The sequence below is a fragment of the Protopterus annectens genome, chromosome 1.part0 (assembly GCF_019279795.1).
Source record: "Protopterus annectens isolate FY-2018-M chromosome 1.part0, PAN1.0, whole genome shotgun sequence".
Classification (NCBI taxonomy): domain Eukaryota; kingdom Metazoa; phylum Chordata; order Ceratodontiformes; family Protopteridae; genus Protopterus; species Protopterus annectens.
The window spans coordinates 558896720-558920368 of NC_056725.1; the positions used below are offsets into that span (position 1 = coordinate 558896720).

At 39.6% G+C, this 23649-nt stretch overlaps 1 protein-coding gene across 3 annotated transcripts in view; it reads right to left on the reverse strand.

Annotated features, from left to right (window-relative positions):
- Nucleotides 1-23649, reverse strand: part of USH2A (usherin) — a 625599-nt gene that overhangs the window by 153496 nt on the left and 448454 nt on the right. For 2 of the 3 annotated variants that reach the window (XM_044061333.1, XM_044061354.1), the window contains one exon: nucleotides 15838-15909. The exons of the other annotated variant lie outside the window; for it this stretch is intronic. In XM_044061333.1, the coding sequence (XP_043917268.1) occupies nucleotides 15838-15909 (72 nt within the window). The remainder of the gene's footprint in view (nucleotides 1-15837; nucleotides 15910-23649) is intronic. 3 annotated transcript variants of the gene reach the window in all.

A 23649-nucleotide genomic window follows, 5' to 3' on the forward strand; every position in this document is an offset into this window, starting at 1 on the left:
AAGAACCAAGGTACCGGGAGCAAATATCTAGAGAGGGCAAGGTAACAGAATGGGATAAATCCCAGAAGATATTTGGACTGCAGGCTAGTGATGTGAATCTAGAACAGAAGCTGCTGTTAAAAGCAATAATTAATAGGGCATATATAACATTGCACAATAACTATAAGAATCAATTAGAGGAGGTTAAAAAAAGACTGGGAAGAGAGATTTGCTATGCAATTTACAAGGGAACAATGGGAGGACATATGTATGGCTACCAAGTATTCAATATAAAGTATAGAAGGTTAATGATTTTTTACTTGGAAGTATTTGCAAAGGTATTTTATACCCCAAGCAGACACCAACATTTTTTTTTCTTAGGTAGATGGCAAATGTTGGAGGTGTGATGAGGAAGAAAGTGGTAACTGTGAACATTATGTTCTGGAAGTGTAATGAGTTGGCAGACTTAATTCCTCGTACTTTATCAGAAATATCGGGTGAGCAAAAGGGTGTAACTAAATAAATGATTCTTTTGAGATGGGACACAGGATCTGAGTTGCGTAGAAATAGTAAGGCCTTATTAAGTTTAATTCTAGTGGTTGCCAAAAAAGAAGTTACTAGAAAATGGAAATCAAAGTCTATACTAACTGTATTTGAAGATTCGAATATTGTAACAGACATAAAAAAAATGGAAATGGGATCTTTAGAAAAAGGAAGGAAGGAGCAAATTACATAGAGATAAATAGAAACTGTGGGAACAATACATGCAGAATAATATTCTGGAGGAGGAGTGAGGTTTAAGGGAAGACAGGAACTGAGCAATTCATGTAATGTTGGACTGTTGATAGTTATAAAAAAGAATATATGTGATGTTTAATGCATGTACCTGTAAACATGTTAATGTGGTTTGTTTTCTTATATATTAATGTATGTTTGCCTATATCTTAAGTAATAACTTAATAAAGGTGTTGAAAAAACAAAACAATGTCAGTATTACAGAAGGCATGAAACATTAGGTGTGGATGGATGACACTGTGCTGCAGATAGCAGTGACAAGCTACACTGTGAATACCAGTGGCAAGTACAGCTGGTTACATACAGGTTTGCTAATGCTGCAAATCTCTATAAATCTTTCCACAATTTGCCTTCTATAACTTCAGGATTTCACTGTGATCTTTAACTCTGGAACTAGTGCCTATAGTCACAGTATATAAACATCTCTGATTTGCTCTGCCATATTGTTTACCCTCATTTGCATTCTTGGAGATACTAATTTTAGTAATATTGCTCATTACCATCTAATTACAATAATACCAGCTCTGGTATACTATGCGGGCTTTGTTATTTCCTGGTTTCCCCGCCTATAATCTGAGGGCCTAGGAATCTCCTACACCCTGTATGTGGCTGCTAACTGCAAAAAATCGCTTACCATGACATGGAAAATGTTTGTTTCCCAGGAATAAACTTTAAAAGTACAAAAGGAAAAAAGAAGTTTCTTTGTTTCATATATGGAGACTGGTAGCCTGCATCCCCACACATGCCCCATTATAATCATAGATAAGAAACTAAATTTCAGTCATTCCCTCAATTATGTTGTGACTAAAGTCGAACAAAAGCTTGGTATGCTACACAAAATGAAATAGTATACAACACTACAAACTCAACTAAAGACAGCTCAAGCACTACTCCCTCCTATTCTCTATGCAGTCTCCTACTGTAATTAATATTCAAAGAACTCATTTAAACAAGCTAGAAAAGCACTACAACAAAACTGCAAAAATTGCCTCTAATCTGATGATAAAACTTAACCACTGGATAGCTCTCCAGCTAATACAATGGCTACAACTCCACCATACCATTACGTTATCACAACTTAAAACAACTCAAAACATTCTTCATAAACCTAGAAAAGGTCCAGTAACCATCAACCTTATTAGCAGATATAATCTCCCAGACTCTAATAAATACAAATGTAGAATTTAAATTCCAAAATCAAATAACCATAATGGAGATGTTCTTTATTCAGCACATGTAGTTATGCTATGGAACACAATTCCACTTCAAATCAGAAGAGAAACAAATCTAAGACTCTTTCTATAAAAAAGATACCTAATCTATTCATGCAGTCCCACTTGTATCATACAGAAGTAAGATACGACAGACAATACAAAGTACAGTTGTGTACCTACCATAAATGTAGATGTTCGAGTGTATTCACTGTTGCAGTCATTACACTTGGGTTATCCTGCTGGCAGGCTACGCGCAGTCGGCCTGAATTCCAAAGTCTTGGTCCGGCGTCAGTTGCTGTCGCCTCTTCCCTGGCGTCAGTGCACCAGGGGTATAAAAGATGCAGCCGACGCCATTTTCTTCAGTTTTTCTTGCCCTAGATGTCAGGTGCCCCCAAATTGGTAGGCTGAAAATTATGCCAATTAAGTATGCATGCACAAAAATAAACATTTCCTTCATCTACAAGCAAATACACCACATAGGTTGTATAGGATAGAGAAGTACAGATAAGTCCCAGCAAAGAAACAGGGGGATGGTGGGTGGGTAACCTGGACTGCAACAGGGAATACACTCGAACATCTACATTTATGGTAGGTACACAACTGTACTATGTTCATCATGTTTCACTGTTGCAGTCATTACACTTGGGTTGAATCCCAAAGCTGAGGTTGGGTGGCTGGGTCTAAACAGGATTAGGAGAGGCTATAAGGCCCTGCAGAACTGCAGTGGCAAAGCCTGCTCTAGATTTAGAGTAGAGAGGTAAGTGGTAGTGCTTGGTAAAGTGTGCACTGAACTCCAAGTTGCAGCTTCTAAAATGTCTTTGGTTGGAACTCCTCTGAGGAAGGCTGCTGAAGTGGCTGCTGCTCTGGTTGAGTGAGGCCTAATGCCCTTAGGCACTGATTTGCCATGTTGTGAATAGTAGAAACGAATGCAGTGGCCTATCCATTTTGAAATAGTCTGCTTTGAGATAGCCTTTCCTTGTGATCCTGCAGCATATGCTACTAAGAGTTGCTCAGTCTTTCTGAAAGCTTTAGTTCTGTCCAAGTAGAAACGTAGCTGTCTGTGTATGTCCAAAGAATGCAGGAGTCTCTCACCCTTATTCTACGGGTTTGGATAAAAAGTAGGCAAATGAATGGTTTGGTTAAGGGCCACACTGAACATTACCTTAGGCATAAATGTCGGGTTCGTTCTCAGGGAAACCCTGTCTAGATGGAAAATGATAAAAGGTTCCACAGCCATGAGTGCCTGTAACTGAGACTCATCTTGCAGAGGTTATTGCTAGGAGCAGAGCTGTTTTCCAAGATAAGAAATTGATTTCAGCTGTATTGGCTGGCTCAAAAGGCGGCAATGTGAGTTTTTCCAAGACATAATTGAGGTCCCATGCAGGTACTGGAGCTCTCCTTGGAGGTCTTATGTTTTTGGCCCCTCTTAGGTACTGTCTTAGCAACGGATGTGAAAAAATTGGTGGTTCCGTATTGTAATGAGCTGAAATGGCAGAGGCATGGATTTTAATTGATGAAAAGGATAGGCCTTTGTCCAGCATCTCAGTTAGGTATTGTAAAATCTGAGGAATATTTGGTACAAACGTGTCAATTCTTGTGCCTGGTTCCAAGCACAGAATCTCTTCCATTTTTCTGCATAAGATTTTCTGGTACTGGGCCTCCTGGCCTCCAAAATAACATCCATCACTGCTTTAGAGAGAGATGCGCTCTGAATGGCTACATTATCCGCCATGCTGTCAGATTTAGGGTTCTGAGTTGGCTGTGCAGGATTTGTTTCGCTGAATCAGTAAATGAGGAATTAGAGGCAATGTCCAGGCTGGGCCTTGAGACAAGCTCTTTAGGATTGGGTACCAGTGCTGGCGGGGCCAGTTTGGAGCAATCAGAATCATTTTTGTCTGACCTTTAGGAGTACCTTGGGGAGGAGAGGCAGAGGAGGAAAGGCATATACTCTGTTAGGGTTTTCCAGCTGAATGACAGAGCATCCACTTTCCATGCTTGCTTGTGATACGTCCTTGTGCAGAATCTCTGTAGTTGGCAGTTGTGAGGGGAGGCAAATAGATTTATGTCTGGGCATCCCCATTTCTTTATTATCATGCTGAAGACTTGTGGATCCAGTTTCCACTTGTGGGGATCCGTGAGGCTTCTGCTTAGTTCATCTGCCAGAGTATTTTTCTTTCCTGGCAGGAATTGTGCTTGCAGGTGTACTTGATATGCCAATGCTGTGTCCCACAAAGTCATGGCTTGTCTGCAGAGGGGGTAGGAATGAGTGCCTCCCTGTTTGTTTATGTACCACATGACTGTAGTATTGTCCGTCCTTATCAGTAGTTGTCCTGGATGGAGTAGATCTTTGAAAGCTGTCAGGGCATTTTGAACAGCTAGCATCTCTTTTTGATTGATATGAAGATGCCTTTGGCTTGTGGTCCATGTGCCCTGAATACATTTTCCTGCCATGTGGGCCCCCCAGGCATAATCTGAAGCATCTGTTGTTATTGACTGCCTGACTGTGGGTAGGGTGAATGGCTGTCCTTTGTTGTGGTGACAGGCCTGTGCCCACCATCGAAACTCCTGTTGCAGGCAAGGACTGAGGGTAATTAATGTTGCCAGGCTGTGACAATGTTGAGTCCAAACATTTTTTAGATACCATTGCAGTTTCCTCATATGCAGTCTGGCATATGGAATTAGCAGAATGCAGGATGCCATGAAGCCCAAAGCCTGCAGAATTTTTCTTGCAGATAACTGGGTCTTTGTTGCCAACATTTTGAAGTAAGAAGTCAGCTGCCTTTGTTTGTCTGGCGTGAGATAAGCCATCTGGGCAGTTGTATTTAAGCTTGCACCCAGGAATATTATCTCTTGAGAGGGTACTAGTTTTGATTTATTTTCGTTTACTGTATACCCTAGGCAAATTAGTAATCTTTTTACAAACGCCAGATGCTTTAGTAGAATGTCCTTGTTCTCTGCTTGAATAAGGCAATCGTCCAAGAAAGGATATATTTGAATTCCTCTTTGTCTGCAAAATGCAATTACTAGTGCCAGGTATTTTGTGAAGACCCTGGGCGCAGTAGATAAGCCAAAGGGCAGTGCAGAGAATTGGTAGTGCATTGAGCCAGCTATGAATCTGAGGTATCTTCTGCAAGATTGTCTGATTGGAATATGCAGGTATGCCTCTTTTAGGTCCAAAGTTACAAGCCAAGCCTTCTTGCCCAGCATGGCCAGAAGCTGCTGCAGAGTCAACATTTTGTATTTTGGAACGTCCAGAAATGTATTTAACATTAGACAGGTCCAGTATTGGTCTCCAGGCTTTGTCTTTTCTGGGTACCAAGAAAAGTCTTGAGTAAAATCCTTGTCCCTGCTCTTGCTGTGGTACTTGCTGAATGGCCCTCATGTCCATGAGGGATGAAACTTGTTTTTGTGCCTCTGCCCATTGATTGTGTGGCAGGTCTGGCAAACCTTTTGCCCCTGGCAGGGTGTGAAAGTGGAACCTGTAGCCCTGGGACACTATATTCAAGACCCATTTGTCCTGGGTGATCATGTGCCAATTTTGAGAAAAAAGTGCTAATTGTCCCCCTAAGGGGGCTGCCAAACGATAAGTGCTTGGTGCTGGCAGAGGAAAGTCATTGGGACTGTTTCCTGAATGGCTGTGATTTGTCTTCTCCGCTTTTGGAGGAAGAAGCGCACCACTGTTTAGGCCTGTATGAGCCCTGGGGCTGGGATCTGCCTCTGGGGTGTCTGTATCTGCCTCTTTGTGGCCTGTCTGACACTGGAAAGGACCAATTATTTGTAGGCCAGTTCCTGCTAAATCTGGGTGGCTGTACCTGTAAGAAATTCTTTACAGTTTGCACAGATTTCGCTTTGTCCTCCATTTTCTTCAACACTTGCTGTAATGGAGCATCTAATAATTTTGCTTTAACATGATCAGGCAGATTCTGTTCCTTTAACCCAAGCATGCCTTCTAATGACAGAACCCGTAACTGCAGCCGTGCAAGAGGCCTCCAGAGAATCAAAACCACATTGCAATGTATGCTTTCCCACTTGTTCAGATGCATGCAATAAATCCTGCATTTCCTTATTTTCTGCACAATCAGAATTTGACAACATTTTCTGTTTTAGCAGTAACATTAAGTATTGCTGATATTTAATCATATGAAATTGACAATTTAAAGCCCTCACAGCCAAAGTAGCAGAAGTGTAAACCTTTTTTCCCGATCTATCTAGTGCCCTTGAATCTCTATCAGAGTGGATAGGGTTTTTTGCAGTAGAAGCCTTGACCCCTTTGGGACCCTGAGAAATAGTTTCTGGGTCAGTAGCAGGGTTTTTATAAAGAAATTTATGTGAATCTGGAACCCTGTAGTATCTGTCTGGTTTAACAGGGGCAGGAGGTAAAGAGTCAGGAGAAAGTTCGGACTCTGAAAATACATTATCTACAATGTCTAACACAGGAGGAATAGCCAAAGGCCTGTACTGACGTAGTAAAAGAAAATCTCTAAGCCTTTTCTTAGATTCTGAGTAGTCTTGGCTCTCCCAGTGGAAGTGCTCCATCATGGTATGCAGGGTTTCCCCAAAAGAATAATCCTCACTGAAGGGATTGATTCTTCAGCATCAGAATCCCCATAAGGAGGAAGAAAGTATTCCTGTTCAGAAGAGGAGTCAGAGGAAATGGAAACCTGATCTGAAGATTCATATTCTGTCTCTTGCCTAGGCCTCTTGTCAGGAGGGGGATGGGAAACCCTGATCAAGGTAATAAGGTCTTCGGCCATTTTGAGCATCTGTTTTTTAGGCATGGTAGTCTGTCCTGGAGAATGCTGTACTTGTTTCTTTGTCTTTAGAACTGCTTTAGTCTTTGCTTTGGAGGCTGAAGTAGGCTTTACATATTACTGTGTAGGTCTGAAAACACCCTCAGAAGCCGATGCCTGCTCAGCGGCTTCCGGACCCATCTGAGGGAATAGTTTCCGAGTGTCCAATACCTTGAGTGTCCAATACCTTGAGTATCCAGAGGCCTAGCTGGCTCCACGTGGGAGTCGTCAGCGGCCTGTGGCTCTGAGGTAGCGGGTGCCAGGGGCTGCGAAAGCGCCTCACTGAGAACCGGCGAACTGGCGACTGGCTTAGCAGAAGCCTCATCATTGGTTTTGGACCTCGGATGCCTGTCCTTTTCTTTTTCCTTGCGCTTTTTATAAACTCTGGTCGTCGGCTGTTCCGACGGCATTATATAATTGAATTTTCGGCCAAAGTAGTGAAAAGCAAAATCGTACCGACGCTTAATAGTGCGTTGGTTAAATCTAGCACAAAACCGACAGCTAGCAACGTTGTGATCAGGGCCTAGGCAAGGAATACAGTAAGAATGAAAATCCTTATGAATTATTTGCTTCCCACAAGAAACACAATTGTTAACTTTTTCTGACATTGGAATGGAGCAAGAAAAAAGTTTCCCCAACGGGGTACTTAGCTTTAATGAAGACTTCGGATCTGAAATCTTTGAAAATCTCAGGAGTCGGCCAACCGGCACTTGCGAACTGCTTTTGCTTCGGGCACCGCGCGGCAAGAAAGACTGAAGAAAATGGCGTCGGCTACATCTTTTATACCCCTGGCGCACTGACGTCAGGGAAGAGGTGACAGCAACCGACGTTGGACCTAGACTTTGGAATTCAGGCCGACTGCGGGTAGCCTGTCAGCAGGATAACCCAAGTGTAATGACTGCAACAGTGAAACACGATGAACATCATATCACTATTGCTTATATTCCTTTACCATGTGCATCAATTTCCCAAGTTCATACCACATTCTGCAAGTTTATACATCATTTCTTTTTCTGTTTTCTTGCTATACCTTCTATTTTCCACTATACTCTCCCAGTCTCTACCTAATTTGTATCTCTTACTACAATAAGTGTGAGCAATGTTTAAATATAACATTTTTTTCATATTGTGTATTATTGTGATCAATTCCTCTCACCTAATTATCTGCATTCTCTCAGTAGTCTAATTGCATATACATATTTTTGCCATTTTCTCCTTCTGTTTACACATTGCTAAGAGAGTATTGTAATTTTTTTTTAATTCTACAGATTATAAGTAATCTGGATCTTTGTTTTCCAGGACTCTGCTAAAAATGGGGTATTAGTTAACTTACACTGTTCCAGTCAACAAATATAAGCAGTCATTCTATTACAGAAGTGCAGCTGGCTCAACCAGCGCCCAGTGCCCAGTACTGGTATCATGAACTAGCGGTCCACCCCCTCAGCTCTTCAAATGAAGTGCAAATAAAAACAAAAAAAAAAACCCTCATCCCAGCTCTACCACTGAAAAGTTAAAAAAAAAAAAAAAAAAAAAAGAAGGACGTTCCTTCTACTGGCACAGGGGCGGCTCGTGCTATGGGACTGCAGCCCTCCCACCTGTGCATAAAATAAAGTCCCCAGTCCCCCATAGAACATAACAAAATAAAAAAATAAAAAAAAATCTCAGACTCTGCGCATGCGTGCGTAGTTCCTGGCTGCTGTGTTAGGCAGACCAGAACTCCAAGCACGCATGCTCAGGCATTCTTGAGCTCCAGACTGCTCAGTTAGGCTGTTCGGATAGGGAAGGGAGCGAACTCCACCCTTCCAACCCAGAGATCTGTGCGGTGACGACCGCACAAACCGGAAGGTCACCGGACTGTATCGCCCGCAGGCTGGACCAATAGCAGGAGGCTCCAGCCTCCACACATCTCGGAGGAGACCGAGACCAGTATGTGTGGGCTAGTATGGAGGACAGGATTGTATTTGCAAACAGCTGCAGGATCACCGTATGGAGGACCGATCGGGGAAACAGAAGGACAGGATCACATTCGTCAGTATGGAGGACCGAGTACAGGATCACCGTATGGAGATCGGGGAAACAGGATCGCATGGCCGTTCTGGGGACAGGTAGGGTGTGGGTGTGTGTCTGTATGTATAAAATGCCCCAGTTGCTTCATGGTGGTGGGTAGAGAATAAGGCTTGAACCCTATACCTTGGGCCCAAGTGACTAGAGCCTGAATTCCCTACCCACCACCATTTCTAAAACATTTGCAGATTTTTGCCTCATATTTGTTCTGTTCCTCATAAAATCTGTGGTTCTGTATTTTTGTTACTTAAAACAGACAGTAGTGCAGTGGTGCAGTGGTAGCAGTGTTGCCTGACAGCTATGGGTTGTCTGGTTTGATTCTTGGTTGGGGTGCCTTCTGTGTGGAGTCTGCATGTCCTCCCTGTGTTTGTGTGGGTTTGTTCTGGTGTCCTCAGTGGATATTTGTCCCTATTTTTTGGACTGTATTCCCCCATTATTGGCTTCATCCAGGTTTTTTGTGCCAAGGTTGAGAGCTATGGTGATAACTTAACTCACTGAATATGTTTGGGGGCTGTATTCCCCCATTATTGGCTTTGTTCAGGTGTTTTGTGCTAAGATGTTGACAGCTATGGTGAGAACTGAATTCACTAAATGGTAGCCATTTAAGTTTCAATCTTCCTTTCTTTCATAAAAATAGATGATTTGGCATAGTGGTATGTTGCTCTGGCTGTTTTGCACAGGGACTTGGGTTCAATGCTTGGCAGTGAAATGTATGGTGGTAACACAGCATTTTATTCTAGCAACTTTCCAACATTATACAAGCAATGTTTAAAATGTGTCCCTGGTTTTTGGGCTTTTGTCACCGTCCGTCCCCCCCCAAAATAAATTTTGGCTTTGTCCAGATTTCTTGTGCTGCAAAGTTCAGAGATACAGCTGAGTGTCAAGTAGATTTTACAAGGAGCTGAAAGCTGCAGGGGAACAAAAGTTTAGCGCTGCTTATGCCAAGGCTGCTTACATTGTAAATAGCACAACAGGTAGCGTACTTGCTTTTGATGCAGAAGGCTGCGGGTTGTACTCCCACAGTAGGTAGATCCATTGCTGATACTGTACTCTGTTTTAAAGGGGATGAATGCTGCAGTCCTCTTTAGCGAAGATACCTAGCAACTATGAACTTGTTATCAGTTTGCCATCCATTCCCTATTGCGATATTACTAGCATTATAATTTTTTAATGCAACATAAGCTATTTCTTCCTCAAGGGCAACAGGCACTTTATTTGTAGATGAAACAATGACATATAAAGTTGTTTGCTAGCAGTAACATCTTCATTAGTTAACAGATTTCTTTAATGTGGAATTATTTAGATGGCTTTTACTTCTTCAGAGATCGTGCATATTTACTGATACTGGTGGACTGTTGAAGTTTGAGTAGACTTTTATGATGGAAATGTTCTGAATTGGGCAGTTCAGCTGTACTGTATTGTACAAGGAATATAATTTAATACAGTCAGGAAGGTGTATCAAAGAGCATGTGTATGTTTCGTGTTCAAGGGGCCTATGATTTGAAAACAGCCCAAAATGAATCTTTATCTTCCACTGGCAAAATGTATTTTCTCTGAATGTGGGTTTCAATGCTGTTTCAATGAATGTGAGTTTCAAGGGCAGAGACATTTTAATGCTAAGTCTATTTTCACTGTGAGACTGCATTGCTTTATTTAGCAGATATCTATTAGGATTTATGCTGTAAAATATAAAATAAAACTTTCAAATGAAATCCATATCATTGCAGAAGTAAAGCAGTATGCACATTACAGTGTTTATGGCAAATGGGGCGAAATAACCAAGGAATGGGACATTGGAATGGCTGCAGGGGGGACGCTCCATTCGACCATGATTTTGTGAGGGGGGGGGCAGCAAACTCAGACAGCCCCGGCTTAACTATACCTCTCAACTGTCCAGACATTTGCAGAATGAATAGATTTTTTGCTTCTTATTTTTGGTATGTTCCTCATAAAACTTGTGGTTTTCTGCCAAATCATTTAGGAATGAAGTCACTAAATAATGACAGACATTGAGTTTCAGACGTCATAACCTTCAGAAAAATGCATGCTAAAGCAAGACCTGTTATTCTATCAACTGTCTTTTTAGTACTGTTTGTATGTTCCCCTAATATATTTGGTCATATCCAGATTTCCTGCATTAAGAGGTTGAGAGGTACGTGCAAATAAATCGCTTTATAGAATTAGGAATATCCAAACCTCTCAACTGTCTCCAATTTTGGCTCAAAATGTTGCTCTCCCCTTAATAATCCCTCTGCAAAATGGCAATTTTGGAAGAAAACGTGGCGGGTTTACAATTATAAATAACTGTAATGATCAGAGTTATAGATTACTTTTATTTCAGAAATGCATGTAGATGCTCTTATTTTGTCAGCTGCTCAAGTTAACAGTACTAATTTTAAAAAGGTGTCCCTTCTTTGACAGGTTCCCAGCTGTATTGTGTGGCAGTTTTATATTTTTGCATAACATATTTGGTCTGTTTTTCATAAAATTGTGGTTTTCTGGCAAATTAGTAGCAAATCATTAAAGATTGAAGTTAGAAAATAATGGCAGACATTTGAGTTTCAGATTTCATACCCTTCAATAATTCATACTAATGCAATACCTACTACTATTCTATTATCTTTCTAAGTTTATAAGAGCAATATTTAAAAATTGTCTTTATTTTTGGGCCTGTGTCCCACTTCTATGTATGGCTTTGTCCAGATTTCTTGCTCTGAGGTTGAGAGATATGAGTGTCAGAGCCATCACCGTCAGCCAGAGACATTTCAAACTGTGACCTACTTATTGCACTCCACTCCCCATTGTAGTGGCTCTGGATGTGTCGAAGCAAGGCAAGGAGCAGCTATGCAGTGTAAGTGTGCAGAGTATTCCCCCATCCAAGGTAGACAACAAGTATGACTGTGGCTTTTCATCTGTCCTTGATTTTGTAGAATGTTCTGGTTTTCTGTCATATTTTTATACTGTTGATTTATGCTTCTTATTATTCAGAAAATGCATGCTGTTGCAGTGCCCTGTTGCTCTGTATTAAAGTAGCAATGCTTTAATGACCATCAGGTAAGCTTGTTGGAGATTGTAAGATGCAAGCAAGCTTTAATAAGCATACTGTTAATTACAATCATTGAAAGCCTTTTCATTGTTGCCATTCAGAGAATATTTACATAACTAGATAACGAATAAGCCTTAGGTATTGAAATGCATGACAGTATTTGTAATAAAGAACAGGATTACAGTATTTTCAGAAGCTCATTACATTTGCTGGAGACTTGCAGTTACCTTTGCAGACTTTACCAGTAAACTAAGCAGAATGCCAATCTATCATGTGTGGCCCATAACTTGTGCAGCAATCCTTTAAGCAATTTATCTTGAGCTTGTTTCTTGTTTGCTGTTCATTTTTTACTTTGATCATGTGTTCTCAATGAAACAAGTAGATAGTTGTTGTCAGGCAGCAGGTCTTTTTTGAATAAGAAACATTTTTACAAGTGGGGGTATCACAGAGATTGCTACTTTCAGCATGTTACTTGGTAATTTTATAAAGCTGAATATAAATTATAATTAGAACTGCAGTACAAGGAGAAGTGGTTTGAGCTGAGTGCTGCTTGTTTTTTTTATACTTGATTTTGACTGGCATTCCAATAATGTATTTAAAAAGCAATTTATTTTTTCATGCCTCACAACCTTTGTGTTTCCATCTAGATATTAAGTAAGTTGTCATGTAGCCAATGCATTGAAATATTTTTTTCTTCTACACTTCATTTTGTCTTGATTGGACTCTCGTAATGACGGTTTGGCCCCCAGGGCAGCGTATTTAATTAAAGTTCCAGTTGTTGTGGTTTTGAGCATAGCTCCACCTTTTTCTAGTTGGTCACACCCCTTCCCATTGGTCCTACCCATTCAGCTGTCTCTTGCAGCCCCATCTTTAATTTGAAGTCACCAGCCGCCACTGTACTGGCACAAATGCACAACACGCCCCCACTTCCTCCTGCCTAGTTATTCAGGTCCCATTTCTGTGCCTGGACCCAGTCCTTTTCCATTTTATTAAGGAACATAAAAATATTTCTTCTTTTTATAAACTGTAGTAAACTGCTTGCTATAAGTGTAACAAACAGTTGCTACAGTTTATGATGACAATGGAGAACACTGGTCCGCACCAGTGTTTTTGCACAGCTCTCAGAACATTATGGCAATTGTGTAACATTTACAAACTGCTGCTTATCATCTCAGCCACAGCCCTCAACTCTCAACTTTTCTGCTCAATAAATGGAGGCAAAGCTTAAAATAATGTGTAGAAGACTCATTACTGTTACTCATAACTCATACCTCTCAAGTGAGGGTCTATATCACATAGTCGAAGTTCTGTAACTTCAACTACCATATGTACGAACACATATGTCCAAAGTTATAGAACTTCGACTATGTGTTAAAAAAAAAAAAAAAAAGGAAAACAAAATAAAGGGTTGTATGCAGGGGGGGGGGACAAGCCCCCCCGCACCCCCTGCTCTATAAATATACCAACTCCGAGGTCACGCTACAGTGCAGTAAAGGGAAAATTTCCTTTACTGCACTGTAGCTCGACCTCGGAGTTGGTATATTTAAAGAGCGGGGGGTGTGGGGGGCGCAGGGGGAATTTGCCCCCCTGCTTACAACCCTCAGGTATGTTCTTCTTGTTTTTATTTATTTTTTACAATTGAAGTTATGGTTTCGACCATATCACGCTCGAAGATGTCATACTTCGACTACGTGATATAGACCTGAAGTGACCTCATTACGAAGAATGTTTCTCATTCCGTGTCTTAAAAAGCTGACGTTCCTGACTGTTCTACATTTGAATGTCACGTTATGTATTCAGTGTTAAGAATTTTTCTAATTTATGTCATGGGCAGCCGGGAGATATGTTCAACAAAAATGAATTTTTTTTTACTTTTATCCTGTTTAGTGGCAGTAACGGTTTCAGGTGATATCGGAGAACAGTGGACTTGATGTAACCACGTCACCTGGAATTCTGGATTTACACGTGGTCCAGTGTTCTCCATTATCACCCAGTTTATATCCTGCCTGCATAGATCGCTAGGCGGTCATGTTTTACTTAAAAAAAAAAATTCTTCTTATAAATTGTAATAAACTGTTTGCTACAAATGTAGTAAACCACTGCTACAGTTTATACCCTGCCTACATGGAGTGCTACAGTGCTCAGGTTTTAGTTAAAAAGTGATTTTTTTTTTTTACTTTTATACTGTAGCATCACCAACACTTTGTGCCCGGGCAGTTGCCTCTCTCACCCCACTCTACCTATGACATTGCTCAGTCAATCACATTTACACCAAAAAGTACATGGCACTTTAGCTGTCTGTGACATACAGGTGGACCACTGAACATGTGCTAAGTACTGCGCACATATACAGATTTATTGTTATAAGAAGATGCAGAATTACACAACTGTTTCCTTTCAGAACTGGATTGATAGCACAGTGCAACAGTTGACATAAGCTATCAATCTTTAATTTTACTTTTTATGTCACTCTGATTTGTTTATGTTTGTGTGAAGGCTATTCACTGAGTGCAGTCTGATAACTGCACTGCAATATAAACTGCAGTCTGGGGTGTGTTTCACAAATGTATTCAGTTTCTATAGAAATAATACATCACAATAAATAAAGAGAGTCCATCCTCAATACTATGAACACTGATTAAAAAAGGAAGCATTTTTATTTATTTATTTATGTTTGTTGTCCGTCTACAGTCATTCAAACTATTGAAAAGTTTAAATCCATGCAAAGGTTACTTACAAAGTTCCAATCTGACAGGTACTTTGGAAGCAGGTACATGGCTTCCAGGGCCCTTCTGTACTGCTTCTTTCTCCACTTTCTCATCTCTCCTTCTCTGTCTCTCTCTACTTATTTCCAGCATTTACCAGAAGACAAATGAAGCTGCAGTGGTACAGTGGTAGCGTTGTTGCCTCACAGCATGAGGTTCTCCTGTTCGATTCACGGCTGGAGTGCCTTCTGTGTGGAGTCTGCATGTCTTCCCCCGCGGTCGAGTGGCCCACGAAAGATATGCGTGAATGGGCGTGCCTTCGCTGAAGGTTGGGCGTCGGGCTGGCAACTCGGCACCATAAAAAAAATCTACTGCCAATCATTAGCGGACCGGAGTTCCGCTGTGGTGACCCCTAACTAGGAAAAGCTGAAAAGACAAACAACAACAACCAGAAGACAAATACTGGTTGACAAGAGTAAGTAGCATGTGGTTTTTCAAATGCTGGAGATTCATAACTGCCTCCTTGTCAGCAAAGATGCTTAAGAGACACAAGAAGCCACACTAAACCTTTGAGAAATTAAATGCACAAATCTCCCAAGGCTACATTAACCTTGGCTTTGTGTCTGGATTAATATTATTTGGGTGACTAACTTATACAATGGCACACACTGCCACATGGTTGGGGATAAAATTAAAAACTCTATGCAAAAACGTAACTACTAAGTTAAGTAAGCACTTGCTGCAAATGTACACTACAGACGTGAAGGAATATTATCCTTTGATAAAGAAGGGTCACAGTGCACTATTAACAATGTTTGCTTCATGTAATGTTTCTTGAGAAATATATACACCATGATCTATTCAGAGTTATGCAACATTAAAAAAGATGCAACATGTCTCAAAGCAGTATCTTTTGTAAGTATAATGCACACTTTCAGTATGCTATTTTATTGTGTGGTTTATAATGTTAAACGGATTGTTCTATAGATTGCTATTACCTACACTCTTCACTGCAAATATAAGTACAGCTCTGTTTGCCACATTATTACAGGCAAACAGCTGTAGCACTTAGATCACAGCTTTTGAAAAGTCAGCTGCAGTTACCGTAAAAGCACAAATTGTCCAAAATGGCTGTATTCAGTGCATAGTTTTCAACACGCTACATCATGCAAAACATGCCTAGTAGAATCTAAAGCTCAAATAACACAGCAAAACAGCAGAAAAACACACTTTTCCAACCCTACCTCCAAATGCGTTGTATAACTTTTAAGAGTGACATTACTGGATGAATCTGACACATCCGGAAAAGCATCAAACTGCGAATAAGAATAATAATTAATATCTAAAAATATAAAAGCATGCCTTCTATCTTCTTGTAGTGCACTGATTTTAATCTACAAACATTCTTTACATATTACTTGTTGTTTTTTACGTTATCTTTGAGAAACTGCTTTAACAAATGTCTTACTACATGTAACCATATTGATACATTTGTTAAAGACTAGATTTCAGCTCTATATGTGCAGTGTGTTCATCAGCTTACGTCTGTCACACCCACCAAATAAAAATCTGCAAAGAATGTTCATTAAAGGAAAAAACAGTTGTGCAAGTACTCACCAAAGATTATATTTTGACATAACTTCTGCCTCTGCAGCCCTTACATACAGACTGCAAGACTGGCTGTCAGCTTGACATTTGATATTTTCCAGAAGCAGAAACCACTGCCCCATGTAAGAGATTGACTGACTGGTATGCCAGTCATGAGCCCTGTAACTAAGCTAGGGCTGACATTCACGCTTCGGGGAGCCAGCTCCAAATTTGATTCTTAGAGCTAAGGCCCCATAAACCACACTGCCATAAAAGAGCACCTGTGTGTAAAAAAATTAATCACAACAGCAAATCATAATATTTGCATTTTACCAACCTTATCTAACTTAAGTATCTGCCAGAATTCTCTGCCAGAACTTTTTCCAGCTGTGCTTCAGTTCCCTCAAAAAATTAATGCCGGTCATATAAGTTTGCATTCCTTTGAAGTTTGATTGGTGTATGACGCTACCATATAAAGTCAGCATTGATATGGATCCTTCTCAATTCTTTCAGCCTCAGAAGACCTTTATATGGACTAGCTACTGCAGTAGACTATTCCTTAAACTAGCAACTACATGTAATTACAGCTAAAATGATTATCAACTGAGCAAAAGCACCATAAGAAAGAAGAGAACTGTGTAATCTTTTATCAGGGGGTGGAGGGAAGTCAAATTTACTGCTACATTGAGTAAAGATATGTTACTGTAGGTAATCATACACTCAAATGTGCTAACATCTTCTTTGAGGAGGGTCAGATGAACTATAAATCAAAATGTGAATGGATTTCCAAGCAATACTATCAAACCCAAGGGAGATGGACAGTTACAGCGTCCCAAAAGACAAGCCATAGTAAAACTTGTATTAAGAAGTTTTACATAGGGAAAACTTATAGGAGTTTTAGGTTCCAGCTGCAGGAACACATAGGGACATAAAAAACAAAAAAATTAGAGTGTCCCCTTGGGAGTCATTTTTTGATAGCACACAACTCTAACCCTGATTCTCTTAGGAGTTGTGTCTTGAAAAATTGCAAGTTGGCATAGGTGAATGTGTGTCTTTAAAAAAAGAAACCCTGCTGATTTTAAAGTATGGTACTTTGGAGCCTCAGGGACTCAGCAAAGAATTAACTGGAAGTATGTGATTTGAATTGTATGCTGAATTGATTAATTGTTTTGTGCAATATGCTGTATATAAGCAAACAGTATTTTGTAGTGTTTTTACTCTTAGAAGGCTGTGTAAGCCAAGGTGCTAAGTGTTTCATTAAATTCGCTTATTTCTTGGATCAGTGGTCTTGGTGGTATTTTTTTTTAAGTTGTATTTGCTAAAATTTGTATTACACCTGAAATATGCATCTATCTTACAGTGTTCTGTGGGAACACAGTCAGTAGACCATACTGCAGCTTCTAAAATAACTTACAAAGACACACGTCTAACATATGCTGCTGATGTGTCTGCTGCTCAAGTAGAACAAGCTTTCACTGTATACTTGCCACAGGGAACAATACAATCTGCCAACAATTTTGAATCCATTTATTTACTTGTCTGTCTTCTTTTCCTACGCTGATAAAAACAGTTGAGTCAGTCTTCCTGAAATTTTTAGTCCTTGTACAGCATCTCAGCTGTCTGTGAACATTTAACCAGTGTAGACAGTAATCAAAATGATGTTTGGCATTACACAAACAACACTGGTAAATGAATGGACTGATTAAGTCATGTCATGAAAGCTAAAGTTGTTTCTAGTGACACCCTTTCAATATGGAAGACCAACACAGAACAACTAAAGTATACTTTAAAAAGTGAAAAATAATCAGTTTTTCTGATGAGAGAGAACAAAGAAATCAATGCCAACTGAAGGATTTTGTTGCCAGTCAAACTTGAAGCCATTTTACCTCATAGACTTCTACTTTCATATAGAAAAAACATGAATTTAGAAGAGATGTCACACAATAAAGGGGGTATTGTGGGATATACTCTAGTAATAATTAAAATAACTGTAGAATAAGTAGTCAGATTACACGTGCTAATCAAATCTATAATTAATAAGTAAATAAACACATACATAAAAATATAAATAACTTCTAAATACTAATTTCTTAGGGATTTGTTTTACATGTAGAAGGATAATACATAGGGTTTTGTTGTTCCTGTATCACTCCTAAGCGGTGTACTGGGAAATAGTGTAAGCTGCTATAAGTATTTACAGAATGAAAAACTTGTACAAATGTTCCCCAGCAGGGTGTTAAAGTATATGTGATGCCCACTCAAATACAAGTCTACAGCTTCATGGCAGTATATGAAGGTGTTCTGAAGCTTGGACAGTGAAAAAAAAATGCCTGCCATTTTTACGCTTGCTAAACAGCACTTTGTTATTTGTCAGGCGTTAAGTCCAAACAAAGTAAATTAAGAAAAAAGAAAAGTGTGTGTGTTTCTGTCTGCATGTGAGAGTGCATATGCAATGGAGTGAGTGAGAGATTTGATGACAGGCAGTCAATCAACATAGCAGTACAAACCTTTTTTTAATTCTGGCATTATTAATTATTTAAATTCTCAGCTATTTATCAAGAATTAAATACACAATGCAGCAATACAGGGAAAATCTGGTCTATGTCAGATGACTGACTTTTCAGAAACTTGAAAAAATATCGAAGAGACCATATGATCTAGTTTCCGAAAACTCGAACATAAACAAAAATAAAAAAACACAAAAATCTACCTTTTTTATGTTTTTGCAGGGAGGCAAGCTCCCCTGCACCCCCACACTCCCTGCAAATTATATACACAACTTCAAGATCACACTGCAGTGAGGAAAAGGGTAAATTTCCCAATCCCCACTGTACTGCGATCTCCATTCAAAAGCTTCGAGTTTTCAAAAACTTGATTATGGTAGAGAACATACGGAGTTCAAGTTTCTAAAAACTCGATCAACTGATAGGGACCTGCAAAATCAGGGGACAGTAAAAGGAGTGGGAGATGGATGTGGAAAGGGGTAGAAAGAGAGCCCTAACACCTTATTTTTTTTTTAAATAATAGGTGTTGTGGATGGATGATTCTGAGGACGAAAGTGGTTGTAATTTGTGTGTGTGTGTGTGTGTGTGTGTGTGTGTGTGTGTGTGTGTGTGTGTGTGTGTGCGTGCATGCGTGTGTGTGGATATTAAATAATTACATAACTTATATTTTGGATATAAAATACTTCCTCTAACAGCAATTATACATACTACAGCAAGTTTAAAACCTTAGGTAGAAGAACTATTTTACATCAAAAATATATAAAAAATAATAATATAGTAATAAAAAAAATAAATAAAACAAAACAATTTGACAACACATCCTCTTAAGGACAATAACAGCCCCCAGTGTGTGTGTACTTTGTAAATAATGCACTTCCGGGGGGTATAGGGGCCCGATGCCACTGCATTATTTACACAGTAACACAGATTTTATGCATTCACAAGCACTTTATAGATATCAAGAATTTTAATCTGCTAAAATCCCTTGCTACTCATGCATATCAAACTCTTGATGGTAAATATACTGGCTTCAAGTTTTTTAGTTTTAGCTTCAGTTAAATGAACAAGGTACAGTGACTGGTAATTAGCTTTGAATGAAACTGAGGCTATGCTGAACCTTAAATATTTTACTTTGCATCCTAAAGGGCTTAAAATGATTCTGTGATTTAAAATAAGATGGCTAAGAAAGCACATATTTTGAAAGACATAAATGCCAATTCTTTATTATAAATTTAAAAAAATCAGCATTTTTAAAATAAAAAGCATCTGTTTATTCCATTTTCCCCAGGTCTCTGTAAATAACTTACAGCTAAGAAAGTGAAACTAAACACTCCCAGAGCACTCTGTGCAGTTTTCTTTTGAGGTAATAAGAGGTGCTGTGAGACTACTGCTGGTGTGTGACTACACTAGATTTTGGATTGGATTTCCTTATTTGGGTCTATATTAGTTCACCGAAATCACTTTGTAGCGAACACGCATTCATGGACCTTCATTCAGTGAAAATCACTTCTGTGACTCACTGAATACTCCCAGGGCAACGAAATACTTGCCCCACAGCACAACGGACCCATATCTAGCTAAATCTATCCCACCCAGAAGCCTCCCCCACCACCCCAACTATATATAACAGCTCCGTGATCGGACTACAGTGGGGAAAAGGTCAAAGTTGTGCTGCAGGGCAAGTATTTCTTTGCCCTGGGAGTATTCAGCGAATCATGGAAGTAATTTTCGCTGAATGAAGGTCGATGAATGCATGTTTGCTGCAAAGTGATTTTGGTGAACTAATATAGACCCCGTCATTTTAAGGTTTGGATACTTCCATTTTTTTTTTGCTCTTATTATATTACAATTTGCTTTATTTTATGTTTTTTGCTTATTTTTTTCTTGGAGTTGTAAAAGTTCTTGGCTAGGGTCATTTAGAAAAAAATTCCTTTTCCATTCACTGATGTAATTTCATCCCGATAGTGCCTTTTAGGCAATGTCATTTCTCTAAAGCTTCCAACACAAAACAGAATCTGAATAACATAAAGACATTGCATCTCAACGTTAGCAGGCTGCACAAAAAACTCCACTCCCTATAAGTGCTCCTTATCCTGGAAAACACTGATATATGAATCATCACAGAGAAAGATCAGTGACAGCACTCCAGCAGTACAGGGTTTTATTGCCTACCACATGCTCAGGCCCACTGCATTAGATGAAGGCATAAGGTTAGCTGTGTCACCATATTCTTTAAAAACATTTCACCTCCTGATTCTTTAGACAAGATAACAATGGGGAATTCTTCCATGTCCAACTAACTGTTAAAAAAAAACTCCTTATCATATTATAGCTAGCTACAGGACCCCTTCTATAAACCCACTCCCTCAGCGCATAACCAGTATGTAGACCTTATGTATTAAGTCACACATCATTCTCCTAGGAGACTTCAAGTACCCTTGCATTAGCTGACAGACGTATACATTGTCAAATATCAATACCCAGAAATTATCAGACTTCATTAATACAAACACTCTGGACCAGTTAGTCCGCACTCCAATCGTGGGTGATAAAATCACAAACTTAGTACTTACCAGTATATGGCAGCTTTGCTCACCACCAACTGTAACTTCCTCCCTGGACAAATCAGACCACAAATCAGTCACATTCAACTTAAGACTGAAGCCAGAAGCATACCTTGGTATTCAGCGACAATGCCAAGGCTAATCAGCAAAAACTGAGTGATAACTTGGCGAAATTCAAAAGCCCCTTTCATCTTGATGGACTCACTGCTTATGCAGAATCCTTTACCACCAAATTTGATAGACATACAAACAGTTGCCTAGACGTATCTATCCCCCTCAGAAGTAAATACACTGCCAAATTTCAAAACAAAGTCATATGGTGGAACCTTAATATAAATATTGCACACAAAAATAAATTTAACTTTCAGGATGCCACAGTTAAAAAAACAGTCATGACAAAGTGCTCTTAAAGTAAAAACAAATAAATCCAACAATCCCAGAAAACGAAAGATCACAAACACTCAATGAGATAGATAATTTTATTACAATCTGACAAAGGGTTTGGACTGAATGAAGCTATATTACTGAAACCCCATTTGAGGTCACGTGTACTCTTTCAATGAAATGATTGGTCGACTAGGAGTGCACTGATGTATTTAACTGGTTTTGTTATTTGTATGTTTTAATGATCTGAAGAAGTGTCTGTTGATGCGAAAGAGCTAAACTAATTAAAAAGTTTACATATATTATCAGCAGTGTTTGTGTTCTTTCATTTTCTTGGATTGCTGGGTTTAACTTTCAGGATGCCAATAACACTCTTGCTAAATTTAACAAGGAACAATAGACCCTGATCAAATCAATGAAAGCCAGACATGAGGCAAAAATAGCTTCCCAGGCAAAGGATAACTACAAAGACTTCTTTAATTAAGTTAAAAATCTCACAGACAATGCTCAGTACTGTACAGAGCTAATAGTAAAGAATAACACATACTCAGTCCCGTTTGATATTGTCAATCTACTAGCAGGCAAATTAAGTTCAAATTTCACCCCCCCCCCACCACTCTCCTCCTATATTCCAAGGTCACATACTTGCATCTATACTCCTTTTCAAATCTCCGAACAACAGGTCCTCCAGGGGTATGCAAGGACAAGACACTGCGTCTATGGGGCTGGATAACATACACGGCTGCCTGATGGTGAGCCTGAAAATGACTTCTTAGACACTCCACAGAGGTTATTCAGTATCAGCCTACAATCAGCTGGACAAATGCCAGACAGCAAATCATCCCTTTGCACAAAGGTGGGTCACCAGTGGACCTGGGTAGTTATAGACCTATAAATCTGACCAGCCTCATCTGTAAGGCTATGGGAAGGACCACTAAGGAATTAATAAATAAAGGCAAAGGTGACCTAAAATTCTCAACTTAAGCCAGTTTGGATTTGTTAAAGGTAGATGATGCTGCCTACTTAATCTGGTCAACTTCTTCGAGAAGCTTACTGAAGCAATGGATGAAAGCAAATCAGTACACACTGCATACCTAGACCTTGCAAAGGCATCTAACACCATCCCATACTTCTGATATCACTGATAAACTCTTCCAGATAAATATAATCCCTATATAACTCACTGGACAGCAAGCTGTCTCACAAATAGAATGCAGGAAATTAGGGTAGGTGGCTCTACCTCCTCTTCCTCAAAAAAAAAAAACTGCCACTAGTGGTGTACCACAGGATTCAGTCCCTGGACCACTTCTCTTTGGCATTCAGAACTCAGAGGTTAAAGCAAAGTTTAAGGGTTTATGGCTGACAAAGTTTGTACATGACTATAAGACTGTAATCTTGGAAACATAATAAACTCCCCAGAGAACTTCAAAATCCTCCAAAGGGCCTTACCTAAACAAATAGTTGGTGTCAAAATCATGGACTAAAACTAAGTGCCAAGAGATGGAAAATCATCTTTTGGCAAAAATGAGTTCCCCTGTAACTATCACACTGACAACACAACACTGAAAGTTGACCCCGTAGTCAGGGATCTGGGAACCTATATTAACAATGAACTGTCATTTGACTACAATGAATCTACTACTGCAAGGAAATCCGTCTTCATCATACAGCTTATATCTAAAGGTATGATGCCCAGGTCCAGAGATATAACTACTTGACTGTATTTGTCTCTCATCAGACAGATCATTGAACTGAAGGCCCCATTCGGTATATACCTGATCGAATATTTATCTCAACTGGAGTGATCACAATGCTATCTTAAAAAAATATCAAAGGCTTAAATCACAAACAGTATTGTAGAATGTCTCAAAGCCTTGTAACTCTTCTCGGTATCATGCAGGCTACTAAGAAGCAACTTCTGCCTCACGTGTACAGCCTCAATAGACCCTATCCTTTCTGATCTACTACACATTTGTAAGTCCAGTGGTACCCACTCAAAGGATCTCAATTTCTTTTG